The sequence below is a fragment of the Amblyomma americanum genome, chromosome 3, assembly GCF_052857255.1.
Source record: "Amblyomma americanum isolate KBUSLIRL-KWMA chromosome 3, ASM5285725v1, whole genome shotgun sequence".
In the NCBI taxonomy this organism is placed as follows: Eukaryota; Metazoa; Arthropoda; class Arachnida; order Ixodida; family Ixodidae; genus Amblyomma; species Amblyomma americanum.
In genome coordinates this window covers 151,078,628-151,097,865 of record NC_135499.1, presented here as the reverse complement: position 1 = coordinate 151,097,865, position 19,238 = coordinate 151,078,628, and the positions used below count along the sequence as shown (strand labels likewise).

The 19,238-nt window shown below is 46.0% G+C and overlaps 1 protein-coding gene across 2 annotated transcripts; it reads left to right on the top strand.

Moving 5' to 3' along the window:
• Positions 1 to 251: 251 nt before the first annotated feature.
• Positions 252 to 16,332, top strand: LOC144125178 (G2/mitotic-specific cyclin-B3-like). Of its 2 annotated transcripts, XM_077658342.1 has the most exons (8): positions 252 to 437; positions 849 to 925; positions 6,224 to 6,498; positions 6,928 to 7,105; positions 9,211 to 9,522; positions 11,004 to 11,225; positions 12,366 to 12,496; positions 16,078 to 16,332. In XM_077658342.1, exons 2-8 carry the CDS (start codon positions 869 to 871, stop codon positions 16,127 to 16,129), a joined length of 1,227 nt encoding a protein of 408 aa, XP_077514468.1. In that variant the 5' UTR covers positions 252 to 437; positions 849 to 868; the 3' UTR covers positions 16,130 to 16,332. The 2 variants fall into 2 exon arrangements, with proteins under 2 accessions (XP_077514468.1, XP_077514469.1); XM_077658343.1 differs by lacking the exon at positions 11,004 to 11,225 and having other exon boundaries at positions 298 to 437.
• Positions 16,333 to 19,238: the final 2,906 nt, after the last annotated feature.

Below are 19,238 nucleotides of genomic sequence, written 5' to 3'. Positions count from 1 at the left end.
TCGAAATCTGGATGTATACCTGATGTATGGTCCCCAGCAGATGCATGAAAATCCCTAAATGCGTCAGAAAACTTATGCAATAAAGCTCACGACTGCACTGAAGCTGGTACTTATGGTATTTTCATGTACTAATTTGAAACAAAAAAAAATAGACAATATATCAGATTCTTTGGATTCGGCTACCTGATTGGTCGGTCTACGCAACGAACCTAGCGCCGGCTATTCGTCTAGCGCGCGCGAAGGCTGCCAATGGTGGTAACTTCAAAACGGACACCGGCCCCTCCTTGTCGGTTGCAAGCCACGGTGGTTGTAGCAGTGCAACGTTGCACTTGTTGCGGCCGCCACTGAAGAATATCTGGATTTGTCGTCGCCGTCCTCTGTACTGCACCGTGGCGACCTGAAAACGCACACATCTTGCAGGCTACAGCGGCTTGATTGTGAGTTGCGCTCGCTGTGCAAAATTAACCGCGCTGTACTGGGCAGCGACCCGTTGCCCGGCGCGTTACCGCCACGTTATCCTCGGCAGAATTTCATCTTGGCTCCTACCACTTGCGAATTTTAAGCATGAGCGTATTTGTTTTAAAAGCTTCCCGCTCGCTTTTTCTCTTTTTCTTAATATGCTCGTGCTCGTACCGCACTTTTACGAGAGAAGGCTTTGTACTGGCCCGCACTGAACTCATGGCGCCGTGACGTCTAGGCAGTCTAAGCAGCATCTGGTTCGAGTCCGCGGCACTATAATATCAAGCTTGTGTTGCCCCACCGCCTCGCAACACAAGCTACCTGGATGTTAAATTTTTGAATGGGTTGTTGGTGAGGCATTTAAACGTTCGTGGTCTTTTGTTCCACAGCCCTCCCCCACAAGGCAACGATGGCGACGAAGAATTCCAGACAGCTTCAGGCGCTAGCAGAAAACAGCCGCAAACAGGTGAGGACCTGGCGATAGCCTTGCCACGTATGTAAACGTGCTTGAGAACTGACAGGGGTGCACTACCGATCGTTTTAATTAGGTACAGGTTTATTGGGGTTTAACGTCCCATAGCGACTCGGGCTATGCGAGACGCCGTAGTGAAGGGCTTCGGAAATTTCGACCACATGGGGCTCTTTAACGTGCTCTGACATCGCGCACTACACGGCCCTTGAGAATTTCGCCTCCATCGAAATTCAACCTCCGCGGCCGGGATCGAACCCGCGTTTTTCGGGTCAGCAGCCGAGCGCTATAACCACTGAGCCACATCGGCTGGCTGAGTAGGCGTAGCAGGGCTAAGCGGTTGTGCTGACGAAACTGCAGTGAAGCGCAGTCATGTCAGAAGCGCATCGCGGTGACGGCGTATGTTTGTGCATGTGCTTTAGCCGCTCCATTGTGGATGGCGCTTTAACGAGAACTTTGCGCGCATCCTTCACAAACGGCCCTGGGCTGAACTGTGCAGCGTAGAAGGCAGCTTATGTTCCGCTCGTTCTGTTCCTCAGCCATTGCCCGCTCCTATTTATTTGTGCACTCGAAGTGATGGCGTATGTTTACGGCCATACCTCATGAACAGCTGCGCTGTGCAGGTGCTTAAAAAAGGTTTGCGCGCATCCTTCTTGAGCGCTCCCGGGAGCGAGTTAATTCTGCAGCGTACTGCAGCAGTAAAATGCTGCGCACGTCGCCACTCGTCCGTCTCCCTTTCTTACTTGAGCAATCTTACTCTGGGTTTAGATTTTTACCAACCTAGTTTAAACTGAGGCACACCAAAGCACAGGGCTCAGTATTAATTTTGACCACATGTTCCTTAACGTGCAAGCGCGCATCGAAATCTCGGTATATGGGGCGCCTTTACTTTCCGCCTCCTTCGAAATCCGTTCAGGGATCGCATCCACGACCCTGTGCCCAGCAGCTGAAAGTGTCACCCCCCCCCCCCTTTTTTTTTTAAATATTGTAAGCCACGAAGAAAACATTTCCGCGTTTGTGTGTCTGGCTGTTCAGAAATTTCAATAGAAAGTTTACGGTTCACGCTGTTATAACGGAGCTGATTGGTTTAAAAGTTAACCATTTCACATAAGATCAATATTTGTATTGCCAATAGATGTCATCCAGTGAAAAGTTTTTTGCCACAATAATTGGCTCCTTTCAGGCAATCAACTGAGTTGCTAACTAATCGGCAACTGATTCATCGGTCAGTTACAGATTTAAATTATTTCATATGTCAAAAAACAGCTAGAAATTGTACTGCCAGTTTGTGGGGACCATACTGTCATGTAGTGGGGATGGCAGTCAGGGGGACTGAGAAAGGGACTTTTAAAAGAAACCCTTTATTGGTCTGACCTACACCCACAAAAGGAACTGAATTACTCGGCGGCAGTGATAGCAACATGTGTGTTCAACGGTCGTCGAACAGAATCACTGCCGCTCTTAGCCGCGCTCACATTAAGGCTGGCTAAGAATCTTCTAGATAAAACTCCAAAAGCAGCTACAACGGTCTCGTACAAGGTAGAAGCAGTTGTCTGTTCAAGCAGATTGTTCAAGATTAAAACTGGGCGCATCTTGCGTCGCAAAATAACAAAGCCATGTGCTCGCAGCTTTCAGCATGAACAGACAAAAGTAAAAAGCTTCGTGGCAATATGAACTTTATTAAAAGGAACAGTGTTATGATATTGCTGTTCTTGCAGTGCGCAGTTAAGTTTCATAGGTGCAGTAAGTGGAATATTTGAGTCCTTCACTGGGAGCATGCTGCCAGCATTTACTTCATGCTGTTTTCTACCAGTCACAAAGTGCAAAACCTTAGTCGCCCTCTGAACTCTCAGCAGATAGTGTATTGGGCATAGGGCAACGTAACACACCTTTTGGGAAAATTTACATGTGAGCAAAAGAATTAGGCGAGAAAATAGCCAAGCGAGGCCAGCTATACTTAGTTTCGTACTGAAGTGCAACGCTGTCAAAGCTAGTGCTCCTGTTTGTGCCGCCTGCATCTGCAATCAAAAAGTAGCGCGATTCCTGCGGTGAGCGAAAAACATGTGCTTTGCCTGCAGGCTTGTTACATTATACATTTGTCATGAGACTGATTAAATACGCTTTTATTGTTGACAACATGCTACTTCTTTCTCGTGCTTTAGACCACTGGGCTACAAAACAAGCGTGGAGTAACAGGTCTCCCTTTATTTTTTTGTGGACTACTACTGTACCTTTCACAGCGTTGAACCTAATGTATGAAATATAGTATAGTTAGCTGTCAGGATTCCGGTAGATTTGTTCATGGCAGTGATGCAGTATCCAATGTGAAAGCATGTGAAATGCTTGCTAATGGTTATGCATGTGCTTTCCATTTCTTTTAAGACATATTTACCATTCTGTACTATTCTGTGATGTTGGATTTGAGCTGGTCAGTGTGGTGTGCCTTCTGCTATACTGTTCTTTCGTAGGCACGTTTGCCGCCAAATGCTTAGATGAAATTGCAAAAAAGACATTATTACATCTGGGCTCCTTGATAAAGGCACTTGGCTGCTTGGTGCACATCTTGCCTGTGCTGCTTGCCTTACCTCCATTTCACTGCTTTTGTGCCTCATAATCCACATGTCTGATTATTCCTGTCTGTTTGGTTGCAGTTCAATTTCTACGCTATTCAAAACTGCCGCGGTGGCTAAGTGGTTATGGTGCGCAGATGATTTCAAGAATAAACATAGTTGAAAGCCAGCGCTGCATGTCCTTTTCTGTCTGTGTCTGTCTTTTGCGCTCTTTTAAGAATGTGACCTACCAACTAGCTCGAACATCTACCCTTGTAAACTATAATTGGTGACTAGTTTCCTTGTAGCCGGCAAGGAAAGGTATGCATCAATTTCTGGTAAAGACAGTTGCCTACAGCAGACAAGGGTCAGACTCGGACTTTGCTACACTTTTAACATGATAGCGTTAAGGCTCCTGTTCTGCAGAAAATACGGCGTTGTTGGTGTCGGCGTTGTGAGCAAAAAAATCCCTGGAGAAGCAACCCAGGTGGGCCACCTAGGTCATGCGACCTGGTGGCGTCATAACATCCCATCCACTGGATGGTGAGCAAACTGACCACCTTGGCAAGTGGCAATTAAATTAACAATTGGTTGCGACAGGTTGCTCGGGAATAGCAACCTGGGTCGCACGAGCCCCATCCATGGCAGCATCTGCCATCGCAGGGCAGTGGCGCATCCCTTAACCACTGCGTCACTGTACCAGGAGTGGTACGAGGACTCCCAGGGATCTGTGGATGTAAAGTCGAGAATTGCCAAATGTGCATATATGAGCTTTAACCCATTAACGCTGTCACGTCGTACCCTTAAGGCAGAGCTTAAGTGTCCCCTGCAATTTTTCCACTTAATTTGGACTTGCTCTGCAATACTGGGTACTAATCTGTACTCAAAATTTGTGAACTCGCTCACAGCTCATGTGATGTTTGTGACTTATGTATAGCGTACTGACATTAGTTGATTGCAGCAGCAGGGCTAACTGCAAAAACTACGGCTGCAGTGGCTCAGTGGCTGATATTCTACTGCCGAACATGAAGTCGCTAGTTTGAACTCAGCTGCAGCAGCCACATTTTGGTGAATGCAAAATAAAAATGCTCGTGTTGCCTACGATGTTCTTGGCATGCAAAAATCTACGAATTTAAGTAAAACTGAATTTAGATGGAGGATTGGAAGCAACATCGCCCTAGCTACTTCATTTCACTGAGCTGCTCAAAGCAGTATAAGAGTGACACATACTTGGTTGCATATAAGTGTAATATGCACACATGTGTAATAGCAGTGAAACTGTAAATAGCTCCAGGCTGCTCCTTACGTGGTGCTTTAATTTCGAGGCCATCGTTGCAGTTCCTATGGTATATCTGAGGCATTGAAGGCCATGCCTGCAGAAGGACCATAGGCAGGGTTTGCTTCCTGGAAACATGAACGCATACAAGCAAAATGCTTTGAACCGAGAAACAGTAGATGGAAAAAACTGCATCTAAGTGGTAAAATTTCAATGCTTCTTTCATGCTCCCAACCATTAAATGACTAGAACTGAAGGGCTCGTGCAATGTATTACTGCCTCAGCTCAACATCTTCGTGCCATATTGGACAATGTCTAATCTCTGTTCCACAACTGAAGTTGTTGTTGCAGTTTTGTGTAACTCAAATCTAAACAGAGTGGTCACTACAACTACAAATTCGGCAGGTCTTGGAAATGCCCAAGTTGAGGTATAGGCAGCCTGTGCTTAACATGGGAATGGTCCTTTAATAGTTTTGCAAATTATGGAACTTCCCCTAAAGTTTCATACAGTACAACCTTCGAGACTGATTTATTTTCTTCTCTAGAAATGATTCCCCAAAACAAATGTTGGTGCGTATGTGTAGCGCCATCTTTTTGGGGTTAACCTGAGGTATTTATGTTAATTGCTGTTGCAGCCGCTAAATGGCACTGCATGTAGAAAAATATGTTGTCTCTAGTCGTCTGTGCATTCTACTGTGAGTGAAGGTAGAGAGATGGATGTCCACCTCGAACAGCATGTAAACATAAAATTCTGCGTGAAGCTTGGCAAGACAGCCACACAGACGTATGAGCTCCTTCGTGACACTTACGGGAATGAGACATTATCATGGGCGCGAGTTTTCGAGTGGCACAAGAGGTTCGTTTCGGGGAGAACATCGGTCGAAGACGACACAAGTCAGGGGTGCCCTTCAACCTCGCGGGATGAAAACAACGTGGCTTGGATCAGGGAAATCGTACAGCAAGACCACACCATTACAGTCCGCATGCTATTAGATGCTCTCGACATAAGTAAGACAACATGCCACCAAATTTTGCGTGAGAAATTGGGGGAAACGGAAGCTGAATGCCAGACTTGTGCCGGACTCATGGAGACAGATTTCTGTGTTAGTAGCACTATTAATGAAGCATTATTTTAAAATAAAGCACAGAGTGGTGTATGCTTAGGCACTGCAGCTTAATCGATTGCTCTTCAAACAGAAATGGTGTAGTTTATGCACAGGTTCTATTCTTTCTTGGTGCATTTTTGCATGTTCTACAGGATGTAGTTAGTGATCTTTGAGGTGAAATGTGTATTGAGTGCTGCCAATATTCTAATAGAAGGCTGTCCTTCAGTCGATATTGCACCGTGTTGAGGTCACTCATGTGGCATACAATGTTCTGCCATAGTGTTGTGCGGAAGTTTCATCACCAGTAGGAAAGTATCAAGGCCCTTTGTCCTTTATCAAGACCCTTTGTGTCCTTTGCCTGCAGGGAGCAGCAGCCATGGCATCTCAAAAACGAATGGCAGAGAACTCCCCAGAGAAGGCCCCAATGCGGAAGCGAGCCGTTCTGGGCGATATCTCAAATCCAATCAACCAAGTGGCAGCAACAGGAGAAGCCAGCAAGGCTGGCTTCAAGCCAGGCCCCAAAAAGACTGTGCTTCGAACACGGCACGCAAAAGCCGCCGCCACAGCTGCAGCCGCTGCTCACAAGGCTGATCCCAGGACAACTGTAGCTGCCACCAGCTCCAAGCCCCAGCCAGAAAAGTGAGGCAGCAGCTTGTGGAGTGAAGACTTGTGATGCTAGGCTGTGAAGAACCATGTAGATCTTGGGAATGGTAGTGGCCAGGCTCTCATTAGTTAAATGTCTGCATTTGAACCCTAACAAATTTTGGGTCCAACTGAAGTTCGAATTTAGATTTGTGTGTATCTCAGTGCAAGCCTTCAACATGTGCAGAGAGAGACTTTCCTGTTTAATTATCCTTGACTGCCATGCTGCTTGCATGCACAGATGCACTTTGCAAAATGCAGGTTAACATATTTCGGGCTGTCAGCTGCAGCTGAACCTTGCCTGCTGAATATCTTAAAAGCAGGAACCATACTCTAGCATGATGAATACAAGTTGTGCCAATTGGCTCCTGTGCTGATGTGTGTGCATTCTGTGCAATGCTGAGCTGCCTAATGTACTGTGTACAGGGCGACAAGCTCTGTAGCAACAGTACAGACTGCAGTGCTGCCCTCCACGAGCCAAGAGGAACCTCCGCGCCCCGTGCTGCCCGAAGGAGTTGTAGACTTCGACTTTGAGTCACGGGATGACCCATTTGCTGAGCCGACATATGCCAGTGATATCTTCAACTACTACAAGGAGCGCGAGGTGGGTGCACAAGACGAAAGGTTGTGGATTCAAGGCTGCAAGTTTGGGGAAATTGTGTTGCTGGTGGTGTTTTGTTGAAATGCTGGCACCTTCCGAGTCTTCAGTAGATTCCTACTCCACTTATGAGGTGAATGAAAACGGGCCAACATAAATGTGGAATGTTTTAAGAAGCATTTTCATGAGAAAACGTAGCCAGACTGTAGTTTGCGCATCTACATTGAAGAAGAAAGTGCTCAACAGCCGTCTCGCCCCTGATTGTTGAGGAAACACTGAACTAGTGGAGTTGACTGAGTTGCGCACTTACGTATATAGTAGGAATGGTAATGGAGCCACATGGAAGCAGACTCTGGAGTTCAGTAGCAGCAGACTGTAGCAGTAAGGTTTGATGTAACTTAGCTAAGCATTATTAGTGCCATCTGATGGCACTGATTCAGCAGCTACAGCCAAGCATTTCGTGCTTTCAGCTGCAATAAAACGCCAGTTTGATCAGCAAGAGAGCTAACAAAAGAAAAATCCGAACCATCTGATGGTCAAATTATTGAATGGCCCCCAAAAGAAAACTACCAAACTCTGTTAGCACCATAACAAATTTATGTGGTGAAAAACTGGGCAGTGGTCATCTACTGTTACAAAATCTGTGCAGCCATGGAGACTTTTTGCTGTTCTATCAAAGGCTTTACTGCACGTGCACTCTTGGCAGTGTCAAACTAAACCTGCCATGGTTAAGGACTCTATGCTGTCCTTCACGGTGCAACGTGGTGGTGGGGAGGTCTTCACACAAGTGGCAGTATCGCATGTGAGGGCATTTCATTGCACAAATGGTGACAAGTGCGCAGTTTTGGCACATTGGAAAAAATGAACCACACAGGTGAAAACAAGGGAAGTGAAGATTTGCACTGCATTAGTGAGAAGTCTTAGCGATGTGCCAGTTGGTGTACTAAAGCGAAAGCTACGGAGATTACTATTTTCCATGGAGACTATACCAACCGCACTTCAGCACGACGCGCAGTGTCGACTTCATTCACTAGCTGCGATTGTAGATGTTCCTCTCAAGGAGGTTCATGTTTTATTGTCTTAAAACTTCGTGCAGCTCGGCCAAATTTCAAGCAACACAGTGCTAGCTAATAAAGAGGCAGTGTAGTAAGTTCATTATATCAAGATCGACCACCGCAGCACCTTCATTACTTGCAAATGCACAAGCTTCAATGGCGGCAGTGTTGGCGAACTGAGAAAATTTGTAATACCAAGGAATCTGCTATGTGGAGGTTTATTATATTCATGTTAATTGTACATCCAGGTTGCTGAGGGCCAGAGGCTAAAGTCAGAAATCAAAACTGCATCCAGTTTGTTTTCGGCCTAGCAATAGGACCCTCCAATCGCTGTCAGAGGTTCATGGGTAACAATGCACAACATAACTCAGGCTTGAGGAGGATATAGTATCTGGGAAGAGCCTCTAAGAACTGTAGGCAACAACCAAAGCTGCCAGCTTGGTTCTCGGCTGTTGGCTCGAGGCCACACTTGTGAAAGCTAAATTTGGACTCGGGTGCTGTACTGTGCGATAGTCGGATGAGGTGGTTGTTATTAAACGTGGCACTTATGTGGCCTGCTCACTTTTTGGACATCCTAAAGACTTTTGTTCCAATGCTAGTTTATCAGGACGATTGCTTGCCTTGCCTGTTGTATCTCGACATGGCCCCCATTCGAGAACCTGTCTCAATTAACCAGTGCAAGCCCATCATCATCTAAACTAATGAGCATATAACACCATAGATTTGAGCTGCTGCAGTGGCTTAGTGGTTCTGCCGTTCGGTTGCTGACTTGAAAGATGCGGGTTCGATGGAGGCAAAATTCTAGAGGCCCGTGTACTGTGTGATGTGAGTGCAAGTTAAAGAACCCCAGCTGGTCGAAATTTCCGGAGCCCTTCACTACGGTGTCCCTCATAGCCAGAGTCGCTTTAAACTTAACCAAGCACCATAGATTTACATGGGCATTAGCTGGGGGCCTGTTGACTGTCCAAATTATTTGGAATTCCTAATGAACTGGAGCTGAATTAACAAGGTATTACGGTACATTTGGCACTGTCTCTGATCCTGTTTCACTTGCAGGAAATGTTCCTGGTGTCCAAGTACCTAGAGCGACAGGAAGAGCTGACGTTAGGCATGCGGTCTGTGCTTGTCGATTGGATGGTGGAGGTGCAGGAAAATTTTGAGCTCAACCATGAGACCCTGTACCTGGCTGTCAAGTCGGTGGACCGGTACCTGTCCCTGCAGTCCTGCTCTAAGGCCAAACTGCAGCTACTGGGGGCCACTGCATTGTTTGTAGCTGCCAAGTTTGACGAGCGCTGCCCGCCATCTGTGAGGGATTTCCTCTACATCTGCGATGATGCCTACAGCCATGAGGAGCTCATAGCTATGGAGGTACCGCTGGCTTTGATCCTTTTCATTGTCATTACATTTAAATGTGATTTTGGAACATGACCGAAACACTAATTGTGGACTGAAAACAGTAATGTACTACAGTGAACTCTCACTTGAGTGAACTTCAAGGGACAGAAGGAAATAGTTCACTTAACTGAAAGTTCACTAAACTGAATATTTACTAGACCAACATAAGACATGGCATACAGAGTCAAAAGTTTGACGTGCAATTCATGGAGCATAAGACATGGCATCCATAGTGTTAAAAATGTGTGAAATGGAATTTATACATATCAAATACAAGGTGCATGCCAGTTATAATGCTTCAAACGAAGTACTATTGCTATTGACCTCCAGCTGATGACAGATCTCTGTCCACATCGCGGAGTCTATCATCTCGTCGCGCTGTTCCTCAGGCTCGCTTTCATTGCTCAGGGGGGAAAGGCCAGATTTCTGCCAGCAGTTTCTAATGGTAGCCGGAGTTACTGACCACCAGGAGCCTGTCACCATCTCGGCCGCCTGCCTGACGTTGATGGGGACATTGCTGCCAACCCTCAGATTGATCGAAATCCGCTAAACAGCCGCCGTCGGTACTCCACCTTCCAAGTTTTGAATGATGCCCAGGTCGAGCGGTTGAAGCACAGCCGTGCAGTTAGGTGGAAGGTATTCTACACGCACATTGCTGAAATGGACATCAACAAGGTGGGCTGAGCATTTGTCCACTGTCAGAAGAATGTTTCTCTTTGCCTTCCTCATTTCTTCGTTCAGGGTCAGGAGCCATTCGCTGAATATATTCCTGATCATCTATGTCTTCTGGTTGCTTTTATAGGTGCATGGCAGTGAAGGGAGACCTTTAAAACATCATGGTTTCGCGTATTTCCCTATCACTAGCGGCTTGAGCTTGTGGGTGCCACTGGCATTGCAGCACAAGAGCACAGTAACTCTAACCTTTGACTGCTTCCTGCATTTGCAGCTGTCGTCCTTGAAAGCCATTGTCTTGTTTGGAAGAGTCTGATAAAACATACCAGTCTCATCCGCGTTGTAAACGTCGTCAGGTGAATATCCGATAATGACATCGCGAAATTTTTCATCCCTCCGGAAGGAACTAAGCTTCCTTTCGCAACGACACTAGATCACAGCTTATCTTTAGATGTACATTGTTTATGACTGAGCTGCGCAAGCTTTGCCACCTTTTCCTGGGAGACTGTTTCCTTCAATAAAGCACAGTTGTTAGTCCAGTCGTCGTGTGTGTGCGTCTCTTTGCTGTGCTCCGTCTTTTGACTGGTATTTTTCCTGTACTTACACAGCCTGTCATCTGCATTGTATTTTTGTAGCGTAGCCTTGGATTGTTTCACAGCTTGCAGAGCTAAAGAAAAAGTTTGCTGCCAGTTGAAGTGTGTGATGAATTTTGAGATGCATGCCATATGTGATGTGTATGTGTCATGAAAATTTCAAGGCTCCCTCCGTCCATTTTTTAACAGGGTCACCTATTGCGAGTGCTGGATTTTCAGCTCGGAATGCCCTTGTCATATCGGTTCCTGCGGCGTTACGCGCGCTGTGCAAAACTGCCTCTTGAGACATTAACGTTGGCACGCTACGTCCTTGAAACATCCCTGCTCGACTACACTCTAGTGGACCAGAGGGAGTCCAAGATGGCTGCTGCTGCTCTTCTCCAGGCTCTGCTCATGAAGGGGCTTGCTTGGGTGGGTTCTTGACTTCTTTGTTTCGAGTGCTGTGCATCCTGGAAGCTTTGAATTAGAATTCGGGTACTAGAGATGCTCACTAGTGCAGAGAATTATGCCTTGCATCATTTTCAGACTTCAATCATAATCTCCAACGTCCCAAAGCGACTCAGGCTACGAGGAACGCCGTAGTGAAGGTTTCCATTAATTTCGACCACCTGAGGTTCTTTTAACATGCACTGACATCACAAAGTACACGGGCCTCTAAAATTTCGCCTCCATCGAAATTCGATCGCCGCGGCCGGATCAAACCCGCGTCTTTCGGGTCAGCGGCCGAGCGCCATAACCACTGAGCCACCGCGGCGGCCATCCAATGAGGATGAGACATTTCATTTGAAATTAGGCGAAATGCAATTACTTCAAACTAAGTAACTCTGATACTGTCTCATCCTACCGCATTATGTAGAGACAGTGTTTCCTTGCGACAGAGTGGAGAACTTCTCTATAGGCTCCGTTGATCTTTCATTGCAAGGCCTCTCACTTTGTTGTATTTGATGCTCCTCTGATTGAGTCGTTATTCTACAGGGGTTGTAAATTAAGATGGCACTATTGTTAATGCATGCTGATACAAGTGGATGACTAATAGAGCCAGAACTTAATGTGGCTGCGTTATGTCTTGAGATTTGCTGGCGTGAAAGCGCTTCATCTGTCTATGATCAGAAATCATTCTTAATTATGCTGCAGCAAGAAAAGGCAGAAGGGATGCTTTTTATTTTGCTCTGCAGTCTTCGATGATGTCTTGCTTTTAAAAGGCCAAGCACACTGGCATTTCTTTTTGTTTAGGTCAGTGTTTTGTTCAGGCCTTCATTAGTGATTGCCTTTTATCCACTAAATCTCTTGTGCTGTGCGATGTCGGTGCACATTAAAGAACCCCAGGTGATCGAAATTATCCGCAGCAATCCACTAGGGCTTCCCTCATAGTCCGAGTCACTTTGGGACATTAAATCCCATAAAACCAAACCAAGCCACTAAATCTCTGCATCTGTGCTTAGAGGCTGTGAACACACCAGCCACCAGAGTCTCGTTACCCAGATGCAATGCAAAGACAAAACTGTGCGGCCAAGGCAAGGCCCAACCGCCCCCTGTTGCCCATTACTGCAGAATGCGACGCTGGAGCACTACACTGGCTACACTGCCAAGGAGCTGGCTCAGCTTCAGCGACGCCTCAACCACTTTTTGGGCCAGCAGCAGAAGGGCAGCCTGGAGGCCATCCGCTCGAAATACTCGCACACGTGAGTCGACCCTGCTTATTGCACCATGTTGAGCATGTTAAAAGATACTTTCATCATGGTCATGAGCAAGGAAGGCACTCTGTTCACTGTAAAGAAAATTTAAAAGGTGCAGGTATGGATTTGCGCAACAGTTGATGAGGTTGTCATTCATTTTTAAAACGTGCTGTTATGGCTGGCTGTGCCTCTTTTAAATTTACGTAGTGCTAAAGCTGCTTTCACTTTGTGTGTTTAGCATTCATGCAGATCAGCTTTATTCTCTGGGATCGCTATGAGAATTAGAAAAGTGTGTTAACAAGCCATTAGGTGACAACTTTAATTAGGCTTATGATTGTTTTATGTGAATGATAATGAGGTGTGCTGTGGGACGAAAGTGTATACAGGTGGTTGAAGGTGACCTTCAGTCCCTTGTACTCATTTTCCGTGCCACATCGCTGTCATGTGGAGAAGCTCACGTAAATAAAGCCTAGCGGGGGCCCTCGCCTGGCATGCTTTGCTACTGAAGACGTCGCGCTTGCCAACCGCGTCCTTAACTCTAATCGGAGATGTCCTAGTTATGGTGTACTGGCAACAGGATCAGACACCTTATGACAGGCAGTGCCTAGCTCCACGGCACTGTCTGCTGTGGCTTCGATGCAAAGCAGTTTAATCCTAGCAATGCCTAGTGAGCAGTGCACTGGTATCTATTGCCATTTTCTATATATTGAGGTATGGGTATTAAACTCGAAAGTATTGGTTCCTTTCGAGTTCGATATTGTTTTGTGACGGCAAGCCAATGAAAACAAGATGGCATGACAGCAGATGGTAATGGCATGATTTAATGGCTGCGGGCCTAGTGCCAGCGCTCTTGCCTGCGCCACTGCCCGCTTTGTCTTCTTCTATTCCGTGGCAAATATATCCAGGTTTGACTGTGAACAAGTTAACATGCTGGCAGACAGTACTGTTCATTTCTGCGACTGTGTGGCAGGTTCACTACACATTCTGACACTTGTTCTAAGAAGGTGCTGCTGCTGTTCCTGTCGGCACTGGAACTCCCTTCAACATCCTGTGGACGTTCTGAACGTCCGTAAGACATCCATAGGAGTTTTAATGTCCACTGGGGTGCTTGTCGTGTGACCACATATTGGAAGCCCAAACATTTAATTTCTGTGGTGCGAATAGTTTCTTTGCCAGCGCTGCGTTTCTCCTGACTGAGCTACATAACACGTGTGACTGAAGCAGTGCCATGTGCTGTTGCAGGTTTTAAAATGTATTCAGAACTTGCAAAGCCAGCATTGTACATAGCAAGAAATCGTTGCTCATATGTAGTCTAAGTAAGATTATACTTTACTTCTGTTGAGGCCTACTCAAGCAACAATGATGATAGTGTTTTATTAAAACAGTATGGGTGTGCGAATATTGAAATTTTCGAATACGAATACAAATATGAAGAAAAAATGGCTTCGAATAACGAATATCTGGTGAGTAAAAAAAATAAATTCAAGCGAACATTGCTGCTCATATTTTTTTTCAAAATAGTGTATGGCCTTTGCAACTGAAATAAACGAAACTATACTGCCTGAGCACCGTATAAAAAAAATCGTGATGTGCGCAGAAATGTATACTACTTAATTGAACAGCATAACAGTATCCAACCTGTAATGTGATCAGGCAAAATGAAATCCATAACATGCTAAGGCTGGAAACAAAAATAACATGATGGCTAGTAAAACATCATCAGTTCGGAGTTCAAGAAACCGACAGAAATGCCCGGGTTATTCGAAGGTCGATTTATAAAATGCCCTGCGGCCCCGAAAAAACAAACAAACGAAAATGCGCTAGTTTTATGAGGCGGCTGTATCGTGCAAACACATGTAAGCCCGTGACGAGCACAGAGTTTCGGCGTGCTGGAAGACATCGCTAACGTAAGCGAGATGGGAACGCACATTGACGTCAGAATGGCGAGACTGCTTCCAAAAAGGAAAAAAAATGACCAGCGACGCGTCAGTCAGCGGCTGAAAGCAGCACGGTGCTCAGATTGGACTACTGGCGAGTGCACGGGCTGACAGTTGCTATTGCCACGGGCGTGTAGCGAAGCTCCGAAACCAAGACTACGCGGCCAGGTTATTTATTTGACCTAGTGACAGGGGCCCTCCCAACATCACGACTGCCGTTACGCCCACTTAGGAGGTGCATGGGTTGCAGTGCACCATGCAATAAACGGGATTTTTACAGGATCGCTTGCCCTGTTGTGACACCTCGACTCGCTCCTTCGGGAGCCTCACGCGAAAATCCGCAAGTAGGCTTTCCCGCATAGCGTAGTTGACCAAAACACGATAGCGGTGGTCACGCTCAGAGAGTTAAGGTGACAAAACGAATGCCATGGGTGTGGGCATTAATTACATAACATATTACGGAAGGATAAAAAAAATAAACGCGCTTTCGCGTTGCAATTGTTAAAAGCGGGCCGTCCCCCATCTTGTTCGTAGCACGTGTGGTATGTGGGAAAGCCCACTTGCAGAATTGCGCACAAGGTCAAGCCTAGCGGCATCGGAATGCGATCTGTCCACACGATAAACGATGGAGAAGGGGGAACAGGACCTTTGTATTGTTTTCCCGAAAATTTAAACTCTATATTCAGATAATCTGCCCAGATGTTGCGCTTTTGCCACAATCAAATTTACGAAAGTAAATCCGAAATGAAATCCACTGCTCGAAGCTGGCGACTTTGCCTCAATGCATTCTCCGCAGATCCACGAACTTGAGGCACTCTTAGAGCAAGTGCTTGATTGGTATAGTTGGTGTAAGCAAGACTAAAAATGATTTGTACATGTCCATCAATGCAAAACGTTAGCAAGCTGTCATGCCGTGATCTTTAAAGGGCCACAGAAAGGGGTGTTCGAGTTTGACATTAAAATGGTTGCACTACGCAGACTACAGGCCATCGAATGTCCATGCTGCATACATCAAAAGCGAGCGGGAAATTTACAATACATTTTTAAAAATTCCTGCTTTCACACCTCTTGGCAACGTGCAGTGCCGGGCTTTCGCTTGAAACCTGACATACGATGTCAGCAGCCGGGGGTTATCATTGGTTCACAGCGCCAAATTCTTTCAGACGTCACGCGCTACCACGGCCACGCTAGCGTGGCGCAGCCGGCGGAGGTAGGGGAGTGCCCAAATGAGTGGGGCCGGCGGAATAGCACCGCCGTTTTGCGTGCGAGAGGGGAGGGAAAGGCGCGAAGACACGGAAGTTCAAACTTTGTCTGCATATAACTCGGCTCCCACAAAACGCATAAAAATAATTCTTGCTGGGGGATAATTATGAACTGTCATCTTTTAACATCCCAGGCATGTGGCAACTTTATTGAGAGCCTCTTTCTGGGGCCCCTGAATGTAGTCCAGCGCCTTCGCCTAAAGTTTCACCTCACTTGGAGCGTAGTAGGAGGCAGTGGTTGCTGCATTATTGGTACTTGCAGGGAGTATGTGGGTACAGCCTAAGGGCGACCTCTACCTCTATGATGAACCAGGCCACTGTGCCTCTCGCAATAGCTCAGCATGGTACATTCCTTTTCGTTCACAACTGTCTCTCTTTGTGTGCGCAGGGTGTTCTTTGAAGTAGCGCTGACCCCGCTGCTGCCAGTGGAGACCAGCTGAGGTACACCACCTTGCCTCCGCCTGCCCTGTTTCGCGGAGGAAGACAGTGTGGGGACAGTGCAAGCTCTCTACACACACATTGCTCATTGTGCTCTAAGGCATTGTACATAGTCACCATGTTGCCGTGTCGATTTTATGCTTTTATTCTAGAACCGCCCCATTCCCAACCTGAAATTTTTAAATAAACCTTCATATGTACAGTCTTCCAAGTGTCCTTTGGTATTTATGCTGCGGCAAGCTGGTAGTGGAAGCCATGTGGCTCGCAGGTTTGTCCACTGGAAGTAGTTCATAATGCAGATGCTTCAGATTTGTTTTTCTTCCCATGTTTGGACCACCTTGCTGGCCTTGTTATATTTCTGTAACCGTAACCTTGCCCATTGTTTGAATGCAAACTTAAGGGGGAACGTGGCATTCAGAATCAACGTTCTGCATTGATTCTGATGAAAATTAGTTGCCACTGATGCTTCTGGGATACCACAATACAAATTGGTGTCTCGACAAACTTTAAATGAAAATTCTAAGAATTTTCCTCCTTTCCATTTTGTACGATGGTTGAGTGGCTTGCAAAATACGCATGGTAGAACTGTTCAAACTGCCTTGCATTCAAAAATGAATGGATGAGGTCGTGACATTCTTATATTTTATCTTAAAATGTAAAAGTTTTTAGATCATTTTTTAAAAGGCAACTATGAACCACTAGTCAAATCAATAACTGTAAACTTGCCAGAAAACCAAGAATGTCTCAACCTGAACTGTTTCTAAAGGAATGCACCTACTCATTAGCATAGTCTCAAGGCAAGTACACTAAGTTCACCTTTATTTGCCAAGATGGAAGAAATGTTTTTTTCTTTGCTGGCGAGGTCATTGCTGGTTAATTGGACCACTTTTCCTGGCCGCTGCGACCGGGTTCTGGTACTGCAAAAAAAGTTGCGAGAAAATTTCTTTCAGCTGAACCGCTTTCCTACACCAAATAAACTCTGTTGATTTCTTTGCTCAACCTCCGCAAAAGACAACATCGGCAAGCGCGGAACTAAGGGACGACCCAGTAGCATCGTCCTTCTGCGCTCGTCGGTAGACCTTCGAACAGCGGCGATATTTCACTTTATCAAGAAGCACCACGACTGCAGCCTTTCGTGTCCTGTTGAAAACAGGGCTTCTTGAATGCCCTGCCTTGAGACTGAAGTGCTTTTGCTGCTGTTTTTTTTTTTTTTGTGCAAGACGTCCGCTACTCTGAACAGCTTGTTGGCCAGTTTGCAGACCAAGTGTTGCACAATATTCTGCATAAGCAAAGCAGGTTCCTGCATTATACTTGCATACTGCCTCGTGGACAGTTGACTCTTATGCAATCAAGGAAGCATTTTCATCTTTTGGCAGCAAAGACCAAATAATTGATCTGAGGCTTTCCGCAGCATTTTGTTTTTCCAAGGCAACAGCTGAGGAGCTGCACATCAGAAAGCTGCTCGTGCACAGGCAGCAGTGCATCTACAACATGCCTTGTGAGCTGGTACTTATGGTGTGGCGGAGGTTTGCCCTCTGCTGCTACAGCACAATGTCAGCACCAACTCTGCGGTCCTTGTGGGTAAAGTTTGTGGTGTGGGTCTTCACTGGCCGATGTTATGATAAATTCTGAGAGCATTTCAGTCTGCTTATGTGGAGGAACGTGAAAGCATGGAACTTCCAATGTCAGCACCAACTCTGCAGTCCTTGTGGGTATATTTTGTGGTGTGGGTCTTCATTGGTCGATGTTATAAAAAATTCTGAGGGCTTAGGTCTGCTTATGTGGAGGAATTTGAAAGCATGGAACTTCCTAGAACTCAGGTTTTTATCTACGATTACAGTACGCGTTCTATGTTATTTTTGATAATTTATTTTTGTTTCATTTTTATTTAACTTGTTTGTTTTAATGACTTGACGGGTGAGGCGGACACTTTCTGCAGACAAAGTAAGCTTTTCGCCTTAAAAGCTGCCATCGCAGCTTTTAGCACTTCAACTATGTAGTGATCATGCAGGGCCTTACCATAGTAGCTGTCACTTTACTAACTTGCACTCTTGTGTGAGGCCACCTTTCCCACCAATAGGTTAATTCTTAATTTTCGTGACTAGAGCATGCAGGGCTGTGCATATTCTTTTCTTCACATGGTTTATGCAGTCCTTTGTTAATAAGATTAAACTGTGTCTCATCTTTGCAGAGAGCCACAAAGGGTTTTGCTGCCCCTATCACAAACAATTTGTATGGCAAACCATACTTTTCAAAAGACCTTCCAAATGCAACTAAGGCAGCTTCAGCCTCCATTCTGCCAGATTTCAGGTTTTTTTTGGCAGATCTGAGATGCTTTCCACTCGTCATCTTTTTGGAGCCCAGCATGCATCCGTGGCACCGATATTAAAGAACGTCGAGCACCAGCCTTGTATAGAACTCTTATCACGGCCACCATACAGACACCTATGCGAGATGAGCGGCCATGTGTCAACTACACCCCATCATAATCCACTGTTACATTATTAAAGGCAGAGTCACCTTGTAAACATTGTGCACAGCTTCCGCCGCATCAGACAAAAATGTTGTCGACGGCTGTCTCGCTGGCGAATTGGGACTCTTGATTTCAAATGCTTACGAAACGTACTACAGCAATCACTCGTTATAACGAAGTAAGCGGGATGGCGATAAAATTCGTTATAGGCGGTAATTCGATATAAACAACCACCCGAGAAAATCTAAAGCAGTCGAGCTTTAATTCCGCCGCAACGGCGAGGAAGTCAGAAATACAATGTATTCAGTGAAGCAAAACTTTATTCAGGTGCAAAAAAATGCAGTGAGCTTTGGCTGTTTCAAGTTCTTACCGGGCGCGTGCAACCCCTGCTCTAATCAGACCAAGCATTGCACGAGGCCGCGGTCGCCGCCCATGCGTTCAACCTTCGAGGTATTTCGAATCGCGAAGGCAGTGGCCTCTTTTATGGGGGTATTTCGGGGTATTTCGAAAGCAGTTCATGCGGGGGGTCACGGAAATGCCGTGGCTCGAGTCAGGTTGTGTTTGTTGTGCTCAAAAAACGATTAGCCGCTCACGCGCAATCGTGAAAAACGACGGTTTTGCAATAGGGGCTTCGCATG